A 16,770-nucleotide genomic window follows, 5' to 3' on the forward strand; every position below is an offset into this window, starting at 1 on the left:
GGTGCCTTCGTGTCTTCTTCAGCATTAGTTGTTTAACCTGGACTTTCTTCTTTAGTAAACCCAGACCCCTAACATTCCATGATAGGATCTTTATTGATAACACCATATCCTACAGCTAACCTCACCCCGGGATCCTTTGGAATAGACTTCTCAGGTTTTCCTAAGAAAGACAATCCCAAGGCCATGCCTGTCTCCATAGTCTAATTGACAAATACTTCCACTCTATCCCCAGTTGCACCTCCCATGTTAAATTGCTCACTCCTTTATCAGATTGATGGAAGCTCAGAATCTTCTTCAAAATGTCTTTCCTTCTCTTCTTCCCATTACCCATTTCAGCAATCTCTTCTTCCTCCACTATTTCCTTATTTGATACCTGCTATCATCCTCTGCTTGATTAATCAAGCTCAGAATTGGGTTTGGAGCCGTGTGTCTTCCTGGTGATAGGTTTGGATTGCCAATATTTCTCACGGCTCTCCGGCATGGATTACAGGTTTCAGGTTCTTCCTCCCTGGTGGCTCCCTCTAGCCAAGAGCCGAGGCACCGCCAGAGAGGCTAGGTTGCCTCTGTGTTTTTTTTTATTTTCTATAAAAGGAGGTTTAGGAGCCGTTTGGATACGTGGATTTTAGAATCCAGGTTTTAGTTTGAAAACAGTGTAAAAGAGGGCCATGATCAAGCTGCTGGTATGGTGTCTTGGCAGAGTTCCTTGAATTTTAAGTAAGAAAACCAGGATTTAGAAATCTCTCCCAATTTCTAAAACCTGGAAACATGGGACGATCGCCAGTTCTCTTGTTGTCAGAAAGAAGGGCTAGAAATCAGAAAACGACTGCTGCTCTCTTTCTTCTCTTGTCTCCCAACTACAATTTTGAGGAAATCTAGGATTCTAAACTACGGGTATCCAAGCAGCCCCTTAGGGTCTCATTTAAAAATATCTTTTAGAATTGTCAAGGATCCTTGATCTGTGTTCATCCTTCTTCCTTGTCCCTTTCAGTTCCAACAAAGTGCGGGCATACTGGTTCGGTATTGAATTTGGGGGAGCAGCCCCAGATCGATAGTTGTCGGCATTGCATCCACCTTCATTAGTGGGAAAATAAAATTCTTTAAGATAAATCCTTAATTGGCTTGTCTTGCCTAATCCCTATTCCTATACCTCATTCCATTAATCCTTGTGCATGTTTTCTACCTTGATTATTTGCATCTTCATAATTTGATCATTCATCATACCAATTAGTCCCAACTAGATCTACTACTGACTACTCTGAATGGAACAGATGTGTTTAAGAACTTCAAAGAAAGGAGAGATTTGGACTCAATGTAGGTAAAGACATAAGGGGAATGACGGGTTTATATGAAAGCTTCACACCTTAGAATAGATGGTGAGGATATACTTGATGAAGCTTATGACTTCACCTGCAAGCACCTTAAGGCTTCGATGACAGTACTGGATTGGGGTATGGCGGGCCTTGTAAGGCATACCTTGGAGCATCCTTTTCACATGACATTGCCAAGGTTCAAGGCCAATTACTACCTCAAAAACAGTCAAGGAGACAATGGGAGGACCAGAGTCTTACAAGAACTAGCAAAAATGGATTTCAACATCGTTCAGTCCTTGCACCAAGGAGAACTTAAAGCAGTTCTAAAGTAAAGTGATTCTGTGCCCACTTGAAGTTTACCTCAAATTAATGTTGGCCTTTCTAATTTAATGTCTTTTCCTTACCACTTCAGGTGGTGGAAAGACCTGGGTTTGTCACATGAATTACGGTTTGTTAGAGATTAACCACTGAAATGGTTCATGTGGTCCATGGCAATGCTCTCACACCCTCAATTCTCAAAGTACAGAGTCGACCTCACAAAGTCCATATCCCTTGTTTACATAATTGATGACATTTTCGATGTTCATAGGACACTTGATGAACTCACCATCTTCACAGAAGCAATCAATAGGTGAGTAAAAGCAACCCCAATTTTCTGTCTGCTTCGAAGAATGAAAAAAAGGATCTTATACAGTGAGATTCAACTTATTACAGATGGGAAGTCACTGAGATCGAGGGACTACCGAGAGACATGAAGATATGCTTTGTGGCTCTATATAACATCTGTAATGAGATTTCAGACAAGGTGCAGAAGGAACATGGAATGAATCCCATACAATCTCTGAGGAAGGCGGTATGTTACAACATGTATTGACTTTCTTAGTGCATTAATTGTGTAAATTCATATATATATATATATATATATATATATATATATATATATATATAACAAGATTAAGTCTCAAATTCTAACAATTGATCCCTATTTCTCTGTCTAACTAACCAGTGGGGGGAGCTATGCAATGCATTCATGGTAGAGGCGAAATGGTTTCGGTCCAGACATATCCCAAAGACAGATGAGTACCTGAGAAATGGAGTGATTAGCTCGGGAGTACCCCTGGTATTACTTCACATGCATTTTCTGTTAGGGCAAGGGATAACAAAAGAAAGTGTAGATAGTGTCACAATATTCCAGGCCTCTACTCATGGCCAGCAACAATTCTTCGGCTTTGGGATGATTTGGGAAATGCTAAGGTATGAGGACTAGTGGTTTGTGTTGAAGTACAGATGATTAAATAACACTAACTCGAACAACTTAAGCTTTTGGAGTAATAGCTATTGCCTCACAGCAGGTCTTGGGTTCAAAACCCAACAACTCGTTGATACTAAAAATTCATGTAAATAAAATATTCCAGGGTCTAGTTTTAATTTAAAAAGAAATTTCCAAGGAAGTCTGTTAAACCCTGAAACTCATTTCCCAGAATTGTCAGCAGCACCTACACAACAGTCACCCTGACCGATATGGTATTACAAGATTTATTAAGCTTTATTTGTTGGGAATTTCTGTTTACCGACCCTACATGTCACATGTTTTTGTGACTCTAACGGCATACTGACTTTGGTTTACACTTTTTTTTTTAATTCGCTTTTCCGGCCTGTTACAATAATCAAGATGCTCGTAACATCCAATAAAAAATTGTAGAGCAGATAGTGCCATTACCAAACTAAGAAAGTGATGATACGATGTTTGCAATCATCAAACTAACACATGTTTTCTTGATGTTTGAAGGATGAGAACCAAGAAGGGTACGATGTATCATACGTAGAGTGCTACATGAAAGAACATGGCAGTTCTATTGCCCTTGAAAATGCAACAAGGAATGCCTCTGTTCAAATCAATTCTCTCCATCTTTCAAAGAAGGCTCACTAAACATTGCCAGAATGGTTGAGGTCATGTACAGTTACGACCAGAATCAACGCCTCCCAGCCCTTGAGCAACTCATCAATTCATTGCTCAATGAAAGCATCCCTTTAACCAAACCCTAACAAATGTATACGCTTGTATGATAGCGGCGATATTCAGGGAAGGTGCCCAAATGGTTTGCTTTTTTCTCTTTTTATACAATTTTAGGTCCTCCTTGTTCTATTGCTTGCCAATGCATTTACTTACTAAACACTCCCACATTTCGTAACCCAATGAATCTTTTTTTCACAACCGTTGGAATGAAACAGTGTTAGTGAGAAAAGTGCAGTGAAGAGCCGTGAAAAGTTGTGATGGCCAAATGGCCATGAGGGGCTGTTCTATAAGAATAGCTCCTCCCCTCCTCTTTTAGGCATTCGATTCATTCGTCATTCTTGTCATTGTCACATGATTGGTTTCTTATTGGAAGAAACAAAAAAGATCTCCCTCTTCATTTTCCTTTCATTTTGCAATTGCATTTTCATATTTGTAAATACTATCAGAGGTGTCACCAGAAATCATTGTATCTTCATCAGTAATAACACTTTATCAGAGATGCATGGAAAAAATAATCTCATTATTTCTAATGTTTTGTATGCTCCGTCAATGGGACAGAATCTTCCCTCTGTATCAAGATTGGACGAACATAGTTTTGAAATTCATTTCCCATCAGGAAAAGTCTCCATTAGGCAGTGGTTGGTTGCACAATGTCTCTTCAGCCAGCCATCGTCATTTGAAATTCCTACAAAATGCCATTCCTCGTTTGTTTGGCAATTTTGCATAGACTCTGAGACATGTTTCCAACGTAATTATTGCATGTCTTCCCATGTGGGGTTCATGCTCCCCCCCCCCCCCCACGCCCCAAACTGTCAAACCAAATTCTACAAAAAATGGCAGAATTTTGGTTTGAAAAATCTTGCGAATGGTGCCTCTCTCTCTCTCTCTCTCTCTCTCTCTCTCTCTCTATTGGTAATGATACCCCTACTTTTTCCCCTACTCACCGAGTCTATGTCATGCAACCAAACACTTTGTAAGTCTATTCCACTATTCTCCGAGAGGTAATTCCAGACAAATCAATTGCTTGTCTCCTTCCTTTTGACTTCTTATTCCACTACTCTCTGAACCTATGCTGCACATCCAAACATACTCTTAGGAAACATGGAAAAGTCTTGTTCTATGAAGGGAATGTTGATGGGGAAAGGATAGTTAATGAGTTACAAAAGTTAAATGTCTCTGCTAGAATGATCAATACTTATGTTTCTTTTTTTGAATACAACGATGTGTCTTTTACTGTAGTTGATTTTTTACATGGTATACGAGATTAGGACACAAACAAAGAAAAAAATAAGAAGAATGCCATAAAAGGGATTCAAATGGAGTTTAATACTCTACACATGAACCATGTTTAAGTAGACAGACATTTGTGAATTCTTCAAGGAATTTCATGAGGGGGTGGGATTTATATAAAAGTACAGGAGCAACTAAAAGTACAGGAGCAACTTTTGTTGTGCAGATTCCTAAAATTAACAAAATTAATAGAGCGAATAAAATTGGAGAATTTAAACCGATAGGTTTGGTAGGGTGTCAGTATAAGTTGACAGAGAGGGGCACTCTTATATTTAACAAGGCCGAGGACAAAAAGGTTCTTAAGCTAAAAGCCGCGCTGGGATGTTATGAAGTAATAACGAGACAGAGGACTAACATTCTAAAGTCCAAGCTAATTGGTATCCACACTTGTAAGACCAAGGGTACAACCTTGGCCACTTTCCCAAGTCATGTTTTGATAACAAACATAACATGCTGATTCATACTAATGTTTTTTAGTGTGATTAAGAATGCTCTTAGGTTGCTATTCAACGAACCAACTTTGAAGATATTGAAGATTAAAGGCAAGGAGTTTGAAGCCATGGAGAATTGAGCCAAAGAGAAGAGAGGAAAATCCATGGACAAGAAAGGACTAAAGAAGAATTGAAGATTTGTGCCAAGTCTTAGAATGTAATCTAGTCCCTCAATAGATTATGTGGATAATGGCACTAGAGTAGTCTAAAACAAGGGTAATTTAGCTTATTCGGAATTAAATGAACATATATGATCTTTGAGTAGTCTCATACTCAGTGTCTACAGGGCTAGGTATGGGAAGAGGTACCCAAGATACAGGAACAAAACCAGTAGTAGTGGGCAAGAAATAAGGGGTATCCTCAAAGAAGGTAACATAGCACAGACAAAGGCACATAGAAGGGTAGGATTGCAACACTTGTACCCTTTCTGTGTGCGAGAGTAGCCAAGAAAGATGCACCGCTCAGAACGGGGGTCAAGCTTATCCAATCCAAGAGACAACCGATGAATGAAGCACAGACAGCCAAATACACAGGGAGTCAAAGGAAATGGCTCACTGGAAGGGTGAAGGATGGAGAAAGAAGAACGACCACCCAATTCGGAAAAAAGAAGATGGTTCCCACAGAAGCAAGCAGTATGAACAACATCACTCCAATAAGTCTTGGAGACCTTCATCTGAAAAAGAGGACTGATGAAGGATACCATAAGACTCATGAAAGAATCCGAAACCAGAAGCCGAGGAAAAGTATTCCTTGGCATTTTCAGTCCTCAAGCACCGAACATAATAACTATACAGAGTACACACCTCATGGTAAAAAGGTGCAAAAAGCAGAGAAAACCTCGCTACCATCCTTCAACAAAAATAACCAAGTCATAAGCGAATAATCATCGATGAAACCGACAAAATATCTAAACCCGGATAAGGATAATAAACTAATAGGAAATCAACCAGCGGCTATCGCATATTTGTGGGAGGTATCTAGTAACATGGACGAGCAAGAGCCCATCAGAGGCGTTTCGAATTTTCGATCATCGGCTCCATTGCTCATGCATATAGTGAGCTAATGTGTCTGCCTTCTTTCCTAATAAAGATGGGTGTTGGGGTCTCTTCTCTGATGAAACTTTACTACGACAATCAGGTTGTTATTCATATCACCTCTAATCCAATCTTTCATGAAAGAAAGAAGCACATCCAAGTTGATTGCCACTTTGATCGGGATTAGGTGATTTCCAAGCTCATTGCTACTGTGGACCCCGATCCGTGAGAGGGGCGGTGAGGGACGTGCCCCCACACGCTAACAGTCTCTGGATCATCCACGTGAATGGAGAGCTCTACCAAGGAACTCTCGAAAGAAGTGCCTCTCACAGCATGAGTGGCGATATAAAAGGTGAGATACCTCTCGATTCGGGGACTAGCCCAGATTCGAGGCGTACCTTAAACAAAGAAGAGTCGCCATCCAAGGAAGAAAGCAAATGGGCCCTGGATCCCATACTATGCTCTGTTGCAACGGATAACCAGAGATATAAAATAAGGTTCGTGCCTGGTTACGAATTCGGAAGGTCTAAAGAGCACCTCATCCGTCCAAGTGCAAACACCTGGTCTCTTATGCCATTTACTTAATAATTTTGAAGAGTTTTGGGCAAAAATTATATGGAATGGGAATGAATATCTCCGAGAAGACGTCTATCTAATCATGCATGTCTCGGAGATGAAATCAAAGGCACACAAGATAAAATAAAAAGAAACATGTGTCACCTAAGCATAGCTAGGTTATAAGTGACATGCCTAATGGGTGTCTAAGTTCTGATGAACAAACACATGCATGACACACCAAAAAAGTATAAGGTCTGCGCAATAAAGTAAGAAAACACTGCAAAACATAGAAAAATGACTCGATACCATACAACCCTAAAACTCTAATCTATACCTAGGCCCGAGTCTTTAGATGATCTGATGTTCATCCAAAGAAGCCTACGTATCCCCGCCTCCACGAGAATCAAGGCAACGTAGTTCTTCGCACCTATTATAAGCTATGATGCCTAAGACATCTAGACCTCTATCCTAGACTCGATCTAAAAGACCGGACTAGTTCTTAAAGCTTCTTGTGTGATTATTTAAATTCCAATGGATTATAGATTTTAGGACACCCTATATGGCTTAACTAAATGCAGGTTAGCCCTAAGCTAATGCAGGTGGTTTCTATAATCTATGTGTAGCTAGGCTGTATATCCTAAGTAAAACAGTAGGATCTATTGCATCTTAGACCTAGTCATCAATTGGCGATGTGGATCGCTAACTGACCGGACGGAGGCGTAAAACTCCTAGCTAGGACTCACTCCTAACTCTAACACAAACAAATAAAACACACAACAAACAAACAAATGAACGAGGGAGCAACTCCTGACTCAAAAAACTCTCTAACTAGGACAACCTCCTAACTCTAGAGGAGGATCCTTTCGAAAAAACAATATTTTGAAAGATTTTTTGTAATTTTGAAAGATTTAAAATGCTTATTTTTAAAGGTTTGGCTGGACTTGGGATGTGGATCCCAAGCTGCACTACGTACCCTGTTGAAAGGGATCAAGCCAACGTAGTTCGGAACAGATTTCCTAACTACTCCTAATGACTCAAGATTTTTGAGATTTTTGGTTTTTCAGATGTTTTTGTTGTTTTTAAGTATTTTTGACTCAAGGGGGACAAATCCTATCATCATAAGGGGAGGACAGACTCCTGATATCCCGCAAAGGTTGGACAGCATCCTATGCTTTGCGGGGGAAAAGAACAGAAACGCAGCTCTGCAAGGGTTGGACAGCATCATATACCTTGCAAGAGTGGATAAAAACATGATACGATGAGAGGTAGAATAAAATCCTAACCCCTATGATGATAGAATTTGATTCCTGAACAAGAGGATTGACTCTCTAGACTAAGGACGGATTCCTGTGCTAGTGGACTAATCAAACTAAGATAAAGCTCAACAAGTAATAAGGAAAGACCTTGTGCATATTTGGCAAAGGTAAAACACCCAGCCGGGCCGGACAGCTACCTAGCCCTAGGGTGCAACAAATGTGCAACCCAATACCCATAAGGGTAAGGGGTATGATGCCAAGCCGAGTAGGATGTTCTCCCAAAACCAAATGATGCACAAAGAGGAGGATGCTAATAGAATGAGACTGGGCAAGTCTCTTAGACATATAGGTAGGATAGAGAAAAATGTGAACAAGGAAAAAGAGACCTTGTGCATATTTGGCAAAGGTAAAACACCCAGCCGGGCCGGACAGCTACCTAGCCCTAGGGTGCAACAAATGTGCAACCCAATACCCATAAGAGTAAGGGGTATGTTGCCAAGCCGAGTAGGATGTTCTCCCAAAACCAAATGATGCACAAAGATGAGGTTTAGAAAGAAAAATGAGATTGGGTGAGACTCCTAAACAAAAAGATGAGCTCTAAGAGAGGTGCCGATGAGACATGGCATGTCTCCTAAGGATAGACTCACTAATGAGACAAAGCTTGTCTCTAAAGGATACAACTTTCTCTGTCTGAGACATAGCCTGTCTCCCTGAGAGGGCTCTAGAGAACTCTTTCATTGCCCTTGCAATGAATGGATTTCTAATTTCTAGGGGATACACACCATAAAGACTTGGACAAGTCTTTAAATAAATGAGAGGAGTGCTACTTGGACTAAGCGAGTCCCCTAAGGATGGGCTTAGGCTAGCGCCTTCATCGCCCTTGCAACGAGAGGGAATTCTAATATCAAAGAATTTTAACAGAAATCTATAAGACTGTGTTAGTCTATCAAAAAAAAAAAAAGAAAAAGAAAAGGCTACCAGATAATCGCAAATTTTATTCTAAGAATAAATCAAGTGCTAAGCAAAGAAGAATATACAATTTAATAGCAATCATAAAATGATAAATAACATTAATTAGTCCAGACCAGCCGCTGGATAGCCTAATAAAGTAAAAATAATATCCAAAACACTTCAAAACCAACCACAAACCCCAATACGGGGACTCCAATGAAATCAGATGATGCCAAAGTAATCATCTGATATCATATACACATGATAATATTTCTAATCCCGCCTTGAGATCAGACAGTACTCATATCGATAATATCGAATAGAGTAGTCATCTGATCTCCTTCTTCCTATTAACAATTTATTTAAATAAATAGGAATGAGTATAATAAGCTTTGAGATAATCTCACCTGAACAATCCAGTTATCTTCATAATCTAACTCAAAACTTAAAATAAAAGAAAAGTAATAAATTCTCAATATTTTATACAAATTTTCCAATGATATTTCTAATCTATACAAAGTATAAATTAAAAGAGGCATTTATTTGATATATGTAAGCAACGAAGTATAACTAAATCTTAAAAATATGATATTTGCTATTGTTAAGGTGAAATAAGGTTGTTAGTATCAAACAGGAAATGGTTACCACTATTAAGGTGTGAGAGGGAAAATTCTAAGACTTATTAAAGGCTGGATAAGCCTAAAAATGAAAAGGGGAGCGCTATTCAGACTATGTAAGTCCTCTAATAATGGGCTTGGGCTATCGCCTTCATCGCCCTTGCAATGATAGCAAAGAACCAAAACCAAAGAATCTACAAATGAAACTAAAGGAAACACGGAAATGTGAAGATAATTGGGCATTATTGATGGGATTAGACAGATCTATATAGGAAATAATGTTGCTTTCAAATGAGATTGTGGATTTCCCGGTTAAAGGTGGAGATCAGAGATTTTGTGTATGTGGGGTAATCTTTTCCTCCTGTGCAATATTTTTCCTTTCTAATCCTTTGCTCACAAAATTCTTCTAGCAACAAAGATCTAAAACATAAGATAGTTCATGGTTTACTAGCGGCTATACAAAACCCTTTTCTATCACAATTCCATCATCATTGATGTCAAATCATATTTGGTTTTCTTTTATTCATAAGAGGGTTTTACTTACATACCAAATATAAGAACCCAAAATACAAAGCTAGTCGGTGTTTCATCTTCCTTATTTGTTTAATACAATGCATGAATTCACGTGTAATTAGACCCAAAATCAAACCACATAAAAAACAGAACACTGTAGCGCTATGCAAAATGGTTTGGGTTATGCAAAATAAAAGAATATTATTCAACTATCTGATTGTCAAACTCTAAGCTTCTATACAATCGACCTTAATCTTTAAGCATATAACGATCTATAGATACTAAAAAAAAATATAGCCTCACAATTCAATAACTAACCCAAACTTTTAACAAAATATGAATTTTTAGATTCTAATTATCTGTCAACAAAACTGCCTAAACTCAGTTAAAATGACATAAAAAAAAATACCTTAAGAACTATGAGAGATAATTTGGCAGCAGAAACAGAAGAATTCAAGTCAATTGATAAAAAACCAAAACATAAATTAAAATTTCTTGTCATAGAACGAAACCCTACGAGGCCTTAATTTCAAGAACTGTCTTCAACCATTAGTCCAATTAATTTGGATACTTCCAAAGGACACTGTTTTAAGCATATCAAAGATTAAATCACAAAAGGATGGCTGAGTTCAAGTTGATTCACTGGTTAGAAAACAAACAACAAAACAAATTACTAACTTCAAGTCTCTAACATACCAATTGATATAGCAGAAAATGCTACAATTGAAGTGTAACAACCCTCAAAAAAATAAAATAAAAATAAAAAAAAAAAAAAATATATAAAACTCGGAATTCCGAGAATAATTCTCGGAACTCCGAGAACTACTGGAGAGATCTCGGAACTCCGAGAAAATAACCTCGGAATTCTGAGAAATCGGACAGTAGTTTTGGAATCCGGTTCTCGGAACTCCGAGAGCATTTCTCGGAACTCCGAGAATTCTCGGAACTCCGAGAAAATGCCTCGGAACTCCGAGAACGTCGCGGATTGAGAATCCGAGAGTTTCCAAACTCTCTATGAAGTGCCGATTTCCATCTTTTTTTGGTAAGTTAACACCCAAACAAACCCTAGAAAGATTCATGACCATATATATACACTATCTTAACCTAATGTTCTTCAGAAATCAAAACCCTAAAACCTAAGGAGAATAAGAAAAGGAGAATTCAAGGAAAGGGAGAAGAAGGAAGGGCTTTCAACTCCAAGATCCATCAAGCTTCATTCAATTCTCTCCATTCAAGTAATCAATCACATCAATCAAACCAATCCATTCAAAGGCAAAGGCAAGATTTCGGATTATGTTTTGTAATCTACACTATAACTAGAGTTCTTGAAAATTTAGATAAAACCTCTTATGTTTTTGTTTCTTGATTCTTGAATCCAATTCATGGCTTTCATTGAAAACCCACAACCCTATAATGGAGATGATTTAAAGGCCATAGTTTCTTATACCCTTGATACCATTTCCCTCGTACCCAAAAAGGGGCGAGAAGGTCAAAAGAACTACGTGAACTCCTCGTACAAAAACAGTGCGAAAGGTATCTTCGTACAAAAACAGTTCGAAGGTTATAATTCTACATGGGTATCATTGTGTATAGAAATTAATGGGGAAGGAAAGGGAAGAGCATAGTCTCTAAACGATTTTAGAACCTTAGATTCTAATGACTAGAGCAATAGTTTCTAATGAACAATCATATTTAACAAGGAGTCCTATTTTGCAAATTCAAAGGTGTTATTAGAAAAACCTCTATATTATTGCTTATTGTTGCACCAAATACCATGTCTTTCTTGATATGCTAAATTTCTTTGATATGTCTCTAATATGAGATGATTATATCTTTACATCTTCAATTGCCTAAGTTAAGTTTTATTACTCTGCATAACCGTTATTCTTGCATCCTGACCTTTAAAACTTTTCAACAGACTTTAATGGCGAAAATCCAGAAAACCAGCAAATCGATCAAAACGAAGGAGCATTTGCTGATGAGATGACCTAGGCAATGGGATGGGGAGAGATGGCATAGTTTAGGCAGTTATTTATTTCTGTTAGTTTTCTTTCCAAAGTCCTTTGGGGCATGGATATTAATTTGGCAAATTTGTGGAGTTATTATTGAAAGTATTGGAATAAAATTCTCTTCCCTTATTTTTGTCTCTATTTCATTAAATAAATGATTTGTTTTTAACTAAGACTTCCGCTGTATGAAAGAATGAATGTGTTTTGTGCCTCTTTTATTTTTTTTTGAGAGGCGTAGCAATCCGGATTTTTGGGGCTCGTTTGCTCTGTTTTATAAAGAGCTAGCCTCAGAATTGCCTCAAAATTTAGCCTGAGAATCCGGGTCGTTACAGAGGTGGTATCAGAGCCTATCTAGGTTAGTCAGTGAGGAACCTAGTGCGAGTCTGGGTATATGTCTAAGGTTGAGTAGTTGAACCTAATTAACTAAAGTACAACCTAACCATAATTTACATGATCATAATTAAATTAAGTAAATTAGAATTTTTATGAACTAACAATTGTGTGTTCTTTTGACAGATGGATCAAAGAGAGTTGTGAGGTAATGCTAGGAGAGGTCGTGGTGATGCCCATGTTGGTGAAGGAGCAGATCCTTTACTCATGATTGCTGATCTCCTTAGAGGTCAAGCTCAGGCACAGGCTGCTAACCAAGCAGCTAATCAGGCCGCTTTGCAGAACATTGCAACCACTCTAGCAGCTCGCCATGCGCCTGCAGCAGATCCGACTAAGCTGCACAGGCAATTCAGGGACTACAGGCCATCGGAGTTTACAGGAGTGGGAGACCCTTTGGTTGCAGACCACTGGATTTTGGAAGTGGAAGGAATTTTTGAAGTGATGGAGTGCAGTGATATTTAGAAAATCCGTTTGGCTACCTTTTTACTAAAGGACCAAGCAGGAGTGTGGTGGAGATCCTTACTGCAAAATTATCCTTATGCTAAGAATGAGACGTGGACCGAATTCAAAGTACGGTTCAACAACCAATTCTTTCCTAACCATGTTAAGAGGGAATTGGCATCTCAGTTTGCGTCTCTGAAGCAGGGATCTTTGACTGTGGCTCAGTATGGAGCCAAGTTTAGGCAGTTGTCGAGGTATGCACCTGGCTATGCCTCTACAGAGGAGGATAAAGTTTCGAAGTTTGTTGACAACCTTCGCCCATCTCTTATGGCGAAAGTTGTTCTTCATGAACCTCAGACTTTGGTAGAAGCTTGCGCGAAAGCCGAGATGGCTGAGCGTAGTGAGAAAGTGATTATGGCCGCCAGAATGCCGCCATCAGGGAGCAGGAATCAAGTGCCGCCGCCTAAGAGACAGAGAATGGAAGATGGAGTTCCTGCAAGGGTTCCTTGTGCTATTTGCGGAAAATTTCATGCTGGAAGGTGTTGGAAGACGATGAATGTCTGCCACAACTGTGGAGACCCGAGTCACAAGATTTTGGAGTATCCTAAGCCTACATTTAGGGACATGAGACCTCAAAGGCAGCAGCAGAATTTTCAGCCAGCAATGAATCAGGGGAACCGAATTAATAATAATCAGCAGCAGCAGAAACCCCCAGCGCAGCAGCAGCAGCAGAATCAGTGGAAAGGGTATCAGAATCGCCAGCAGAATCCGGAGAAGAGTGCATCTCAAGCACCTGTCAACCGAGTCTATGCGCTTAATCAACAAGACGCTGATGCCTCCGACGCAGTCATTGAAGGTCAGCTTTTTGTTAATAATACATCTGTGCATATTCTTGTAGATTCTGGCTCTACCTTGTCATTCATATCGCCAATTTTTGCGAAGGAACTGAATTTGACCCCTATTACTCTAAATTTCCCTTTGAGAATTATTACTCCTTTAGGAGATGATGTAATTACAAATTTAGTGTGTAAGTGATGTATTATAAAGATAGGTGGTAGAGAGCTTTTGGCTGATTTAGTGCTATTGGAGATGAACGATTTTAGAGTTATCCTTGGTATGGATTGGCTAGCAGCTTATCATGCTAATGTGGATTGCTTTCATAAAATCGTGAAATTTGCAATTCCTGGAGAAGAAGAAATCGTTTTTGAGGGAGTGAAGCGCCCTATGAAGAAGATTAAAGTAATTGCAGCTGTGAAAGCTCAGAAGTTGATCAATAAAGGATGTGAATGCTTTCTGGCTTTCATGGAGAAGGAAGAAGTCGGTATTGAGTTGTCTGTTTCAGACATCCCTGTGGTGAGGGAGTTTCTGGATGTCTTTCCAGAAGACTTTGAATTACCTCCCCACCGAGAGATCGACTTTACTATCGATCTTGTGCCAGGGACCGAGCCTATTTCTAAAACACCTTACAGAATGGCCCCGGCTGAATTGAAAGAATTGAAGGAGCAGTTATCAGAATTGTTGGAGAAGGGATTTGTTAGACCCAGTTCATCCCCATGGGGAGCTCCTGTGCTATTTGTGAAGAAGAAGGATGGTAGTCTTCGCTTGTGCATTGACTACAGGCAGTTGAATAAGGTGACTATCAAGAATCGTTATCCTCTTCCTCGGATAGACGATCTCTTTGACCAGTTGCAAGGAGCTACTCATTTCTCGAAGATTGATTTGAGATCTGGATATCATCAGTTGCGTATCAGAGACGAGGACATTTCAAAGTCAGCTTTTCGTACTCGATACGGTCACTATGAATTTGTCGTAATGCCGTTTGGATTGACAAATGCACCAGCCATATTTATGGACTTGATGAATAGAGTATTCAAGCCATTTTTGGATCAGTTCGTGGTGGTATTCATAGATGACATCCTTATTTACTCGAAATCTGAAGAGGAGCATGCTAAGCATTTGGGACTTGCATTGGAGACTTTGAGAAAGAATCAGTTGTATGCAAAATTCTCTAAATGTGAGTTTTGGCTCGAGCGTGTTACATTTTTGGGTCATGTGATATCAAAAGAAGGAATTGAAGTGGATCCTACTAAGATTCAAGCAGTTACTTCTTGGAAGCAGCCTACCAATGTTACTGAGATCAGAAGTTTCTTGGGTCTGGCCGGATATTACAGGAAGTTTGTTGAAGGCTTTTCAATTTTAGCTGGACCTTTGACTAAATTGACCAGGAAGAATGTTAAATATGTTTGGAATGAAGAATGTGAAAGCAGTTTTCAAGAATTGAAGAAAATATTGACATCAGCTCCAGTCTTGATACTTCCTACCGCAGAAGGAGATTTTGTGGTGTATAGTGATGCATCATTTCGAGGTTTGGGTTGCGTGCTCATGCAATCAGGCAAGGTCATTGCCTATGGTTCGAGGCAGTTGAAGAAGCACGAAGTGAATTACCCAACTCATGATCTGGAATTAGCAGCAGTGGTTTTCGCTTTGAGGATATGGCGACACTACTTGTATGGTGTCAAGTTTGAGGTTTTTACAGATCATAAGAGCCTCAAGTATCTTTTTGATCAGAAAGAGCTGAATATGAGACAGAGAAGATGGGTTGAATTTTTGAAGGATTATGACTTCACCTTGAGTTATCATCCAGGCAAGGCTAATGTAGTGGCTGACGCTCTTAGCCGACAAGAACACCCTATGATGGCCTGTTTGATGATGGAAGAATGGGAATTGCTTGAGCGGTTCAGAGATTTAGATTTGGGAACTTGCGAAATTGGCGATAAATCCTTTATTGCTAATATTCGAGTTCGGTCGAATATCATAGAAACTGTTAAAGCAGCTCAGATAGATGATGAAGGAATTTTGAAATTAAAGGCTGAAGTTGATTCTAAACCAAAGTTTTCAGTAGGAGAGGATGGATGTTTGTTCTTTAAAGACAGAATTTGTGTGCCAGCTAAGGAAGAAATCAGAAGGGACATTTTGGATGAGGCACATAAGTCTCGTTACACCATCCATCCAGGTAACACAAAGATGTACCAAGACTTGAAGAGGAATCTTTGGTGGAGTGGAATGAAAAGGGACATTGCTGAGTATGTTTCTAAATGCCTAACTTGTCAGAAAGTAAAGGCAGAGCATCCGAAACCTAGAGGTACATTGGACCCTTTGGAGATTCCCATGTGGAAATGGGATAGCTTGTCCATGGATTTTATCATGGGTTTACCCAAATCGAAGAGCAATTGTGATGGTATCTGGGTGATTGTGGACCGTCTTTCTAAATCGGCTCATTTCATTCCGATTAAGAAAGATTGGAAGTTGGAAAAGCTTGCTGAAACATATGTGGCTCAGATCGTTAGGTATCATGGTGTGCCCTCGACCATAATCTCTGACCGAGACTCTCGTTTCACTTCGGGATTCTGGAAGAGCTTACATTCTGCTTTGGGTTCGAAGTTGAGTTTCAGTACAGCATATCATCCTCAGACTGATGGTCAGACTGAAAGGGTAAATCAGATCCTTGAAGATTTGTTGAGAGCTTGTGTTCTAGATTTTGGTGGAGATTGGGAGAAGCATTTGCCTCTATGTGAATTTGCTTACAACAACAGCTACCAGCAGAGTATTCAGATGGCTCCATTCGAAGCTCTATATGGCCGTGCCTGCAGATCACCTTTGTGCTGGGCTGAAGTTGGTGAGAAGCAATTGCTTGGACCAAAGTTGGTTCGAGAGTCGACTGAAAAAGTTGCATTGATTAAAGATCGTTTGAAGATCGCGCAGAGTCGACAGAAGAGTTATGCCGATCAGCGGAGGAGAGATTTAGAATTCGCTGAAGGCGATATGGTTTTTGTGAAGATTTCGCCGTTCAGGGCAGTAATGCGTTTTGGAAAGAAAGGGAAGTTGACTCCTCG

At 39.5% G+C, this 16,770-nt stretch overlaps 1 protein-coding gene and 1 pseudogene across 1 annotated transcript; both read left to right on the forward strand.

Moving 5' to 3' along the window:
* Positions 1-479: 479 nt before the first annotated feature.
* LOC143882453 ((3S,6E)-nerolidol synthase 1-like) lies at positions 480-12,647 on the forward strand (annotated as a pseudogene).
* Positions 12,644-13,912, forward strand: LOC143882454 (uncharacterized). The gene is made up of 2 exons (XM_077385941.1): positions 12,644-12,874; positions 12,983-13,912. Exons 1-2 carry the CDS (start codon positions 12,644-12,646, stop codon positions 13,910-13,912), a joined length of 1,161 nt encoding a protein of 386 aa, XP_077242056.1.
* Positions 13,913-16,770: the final 2,858 nt, after the last annotated feature.

Source organism: Tasmannia lanceolata, unplaced genomic scaffold, assembly GCF_043159265.1.
Source record: "Tasmannia lanceolata isolate RefF3 unplaced genomic scaffold, GAP_Taslan_0.1 ptg000008l, whole genome shotgun sequence".
Lineage (NCBI taxonomy): Eukaryota > Viridiplantae > Streptophyta > Magnoliopsida > Canellales > Winteraceae > Tasmannia > Tasmannia lanceolata.

Coding starts and splice junctions, on each gene's coding strand:
- LOC143882454 (XM_077385941.1), top strand. CDS start 12,644: ATGATTGCTGATCTCCTTAGAGGTCAAGCTCAGGCACAGGCTGCTAAC. Junction 12,875..12,982: donor AAGTGGAAGGAATTTTTGAA/GTGATGGAGTGC, acceptor CCTTATGCTAAG/AATGAGACGTGGACCGAATT.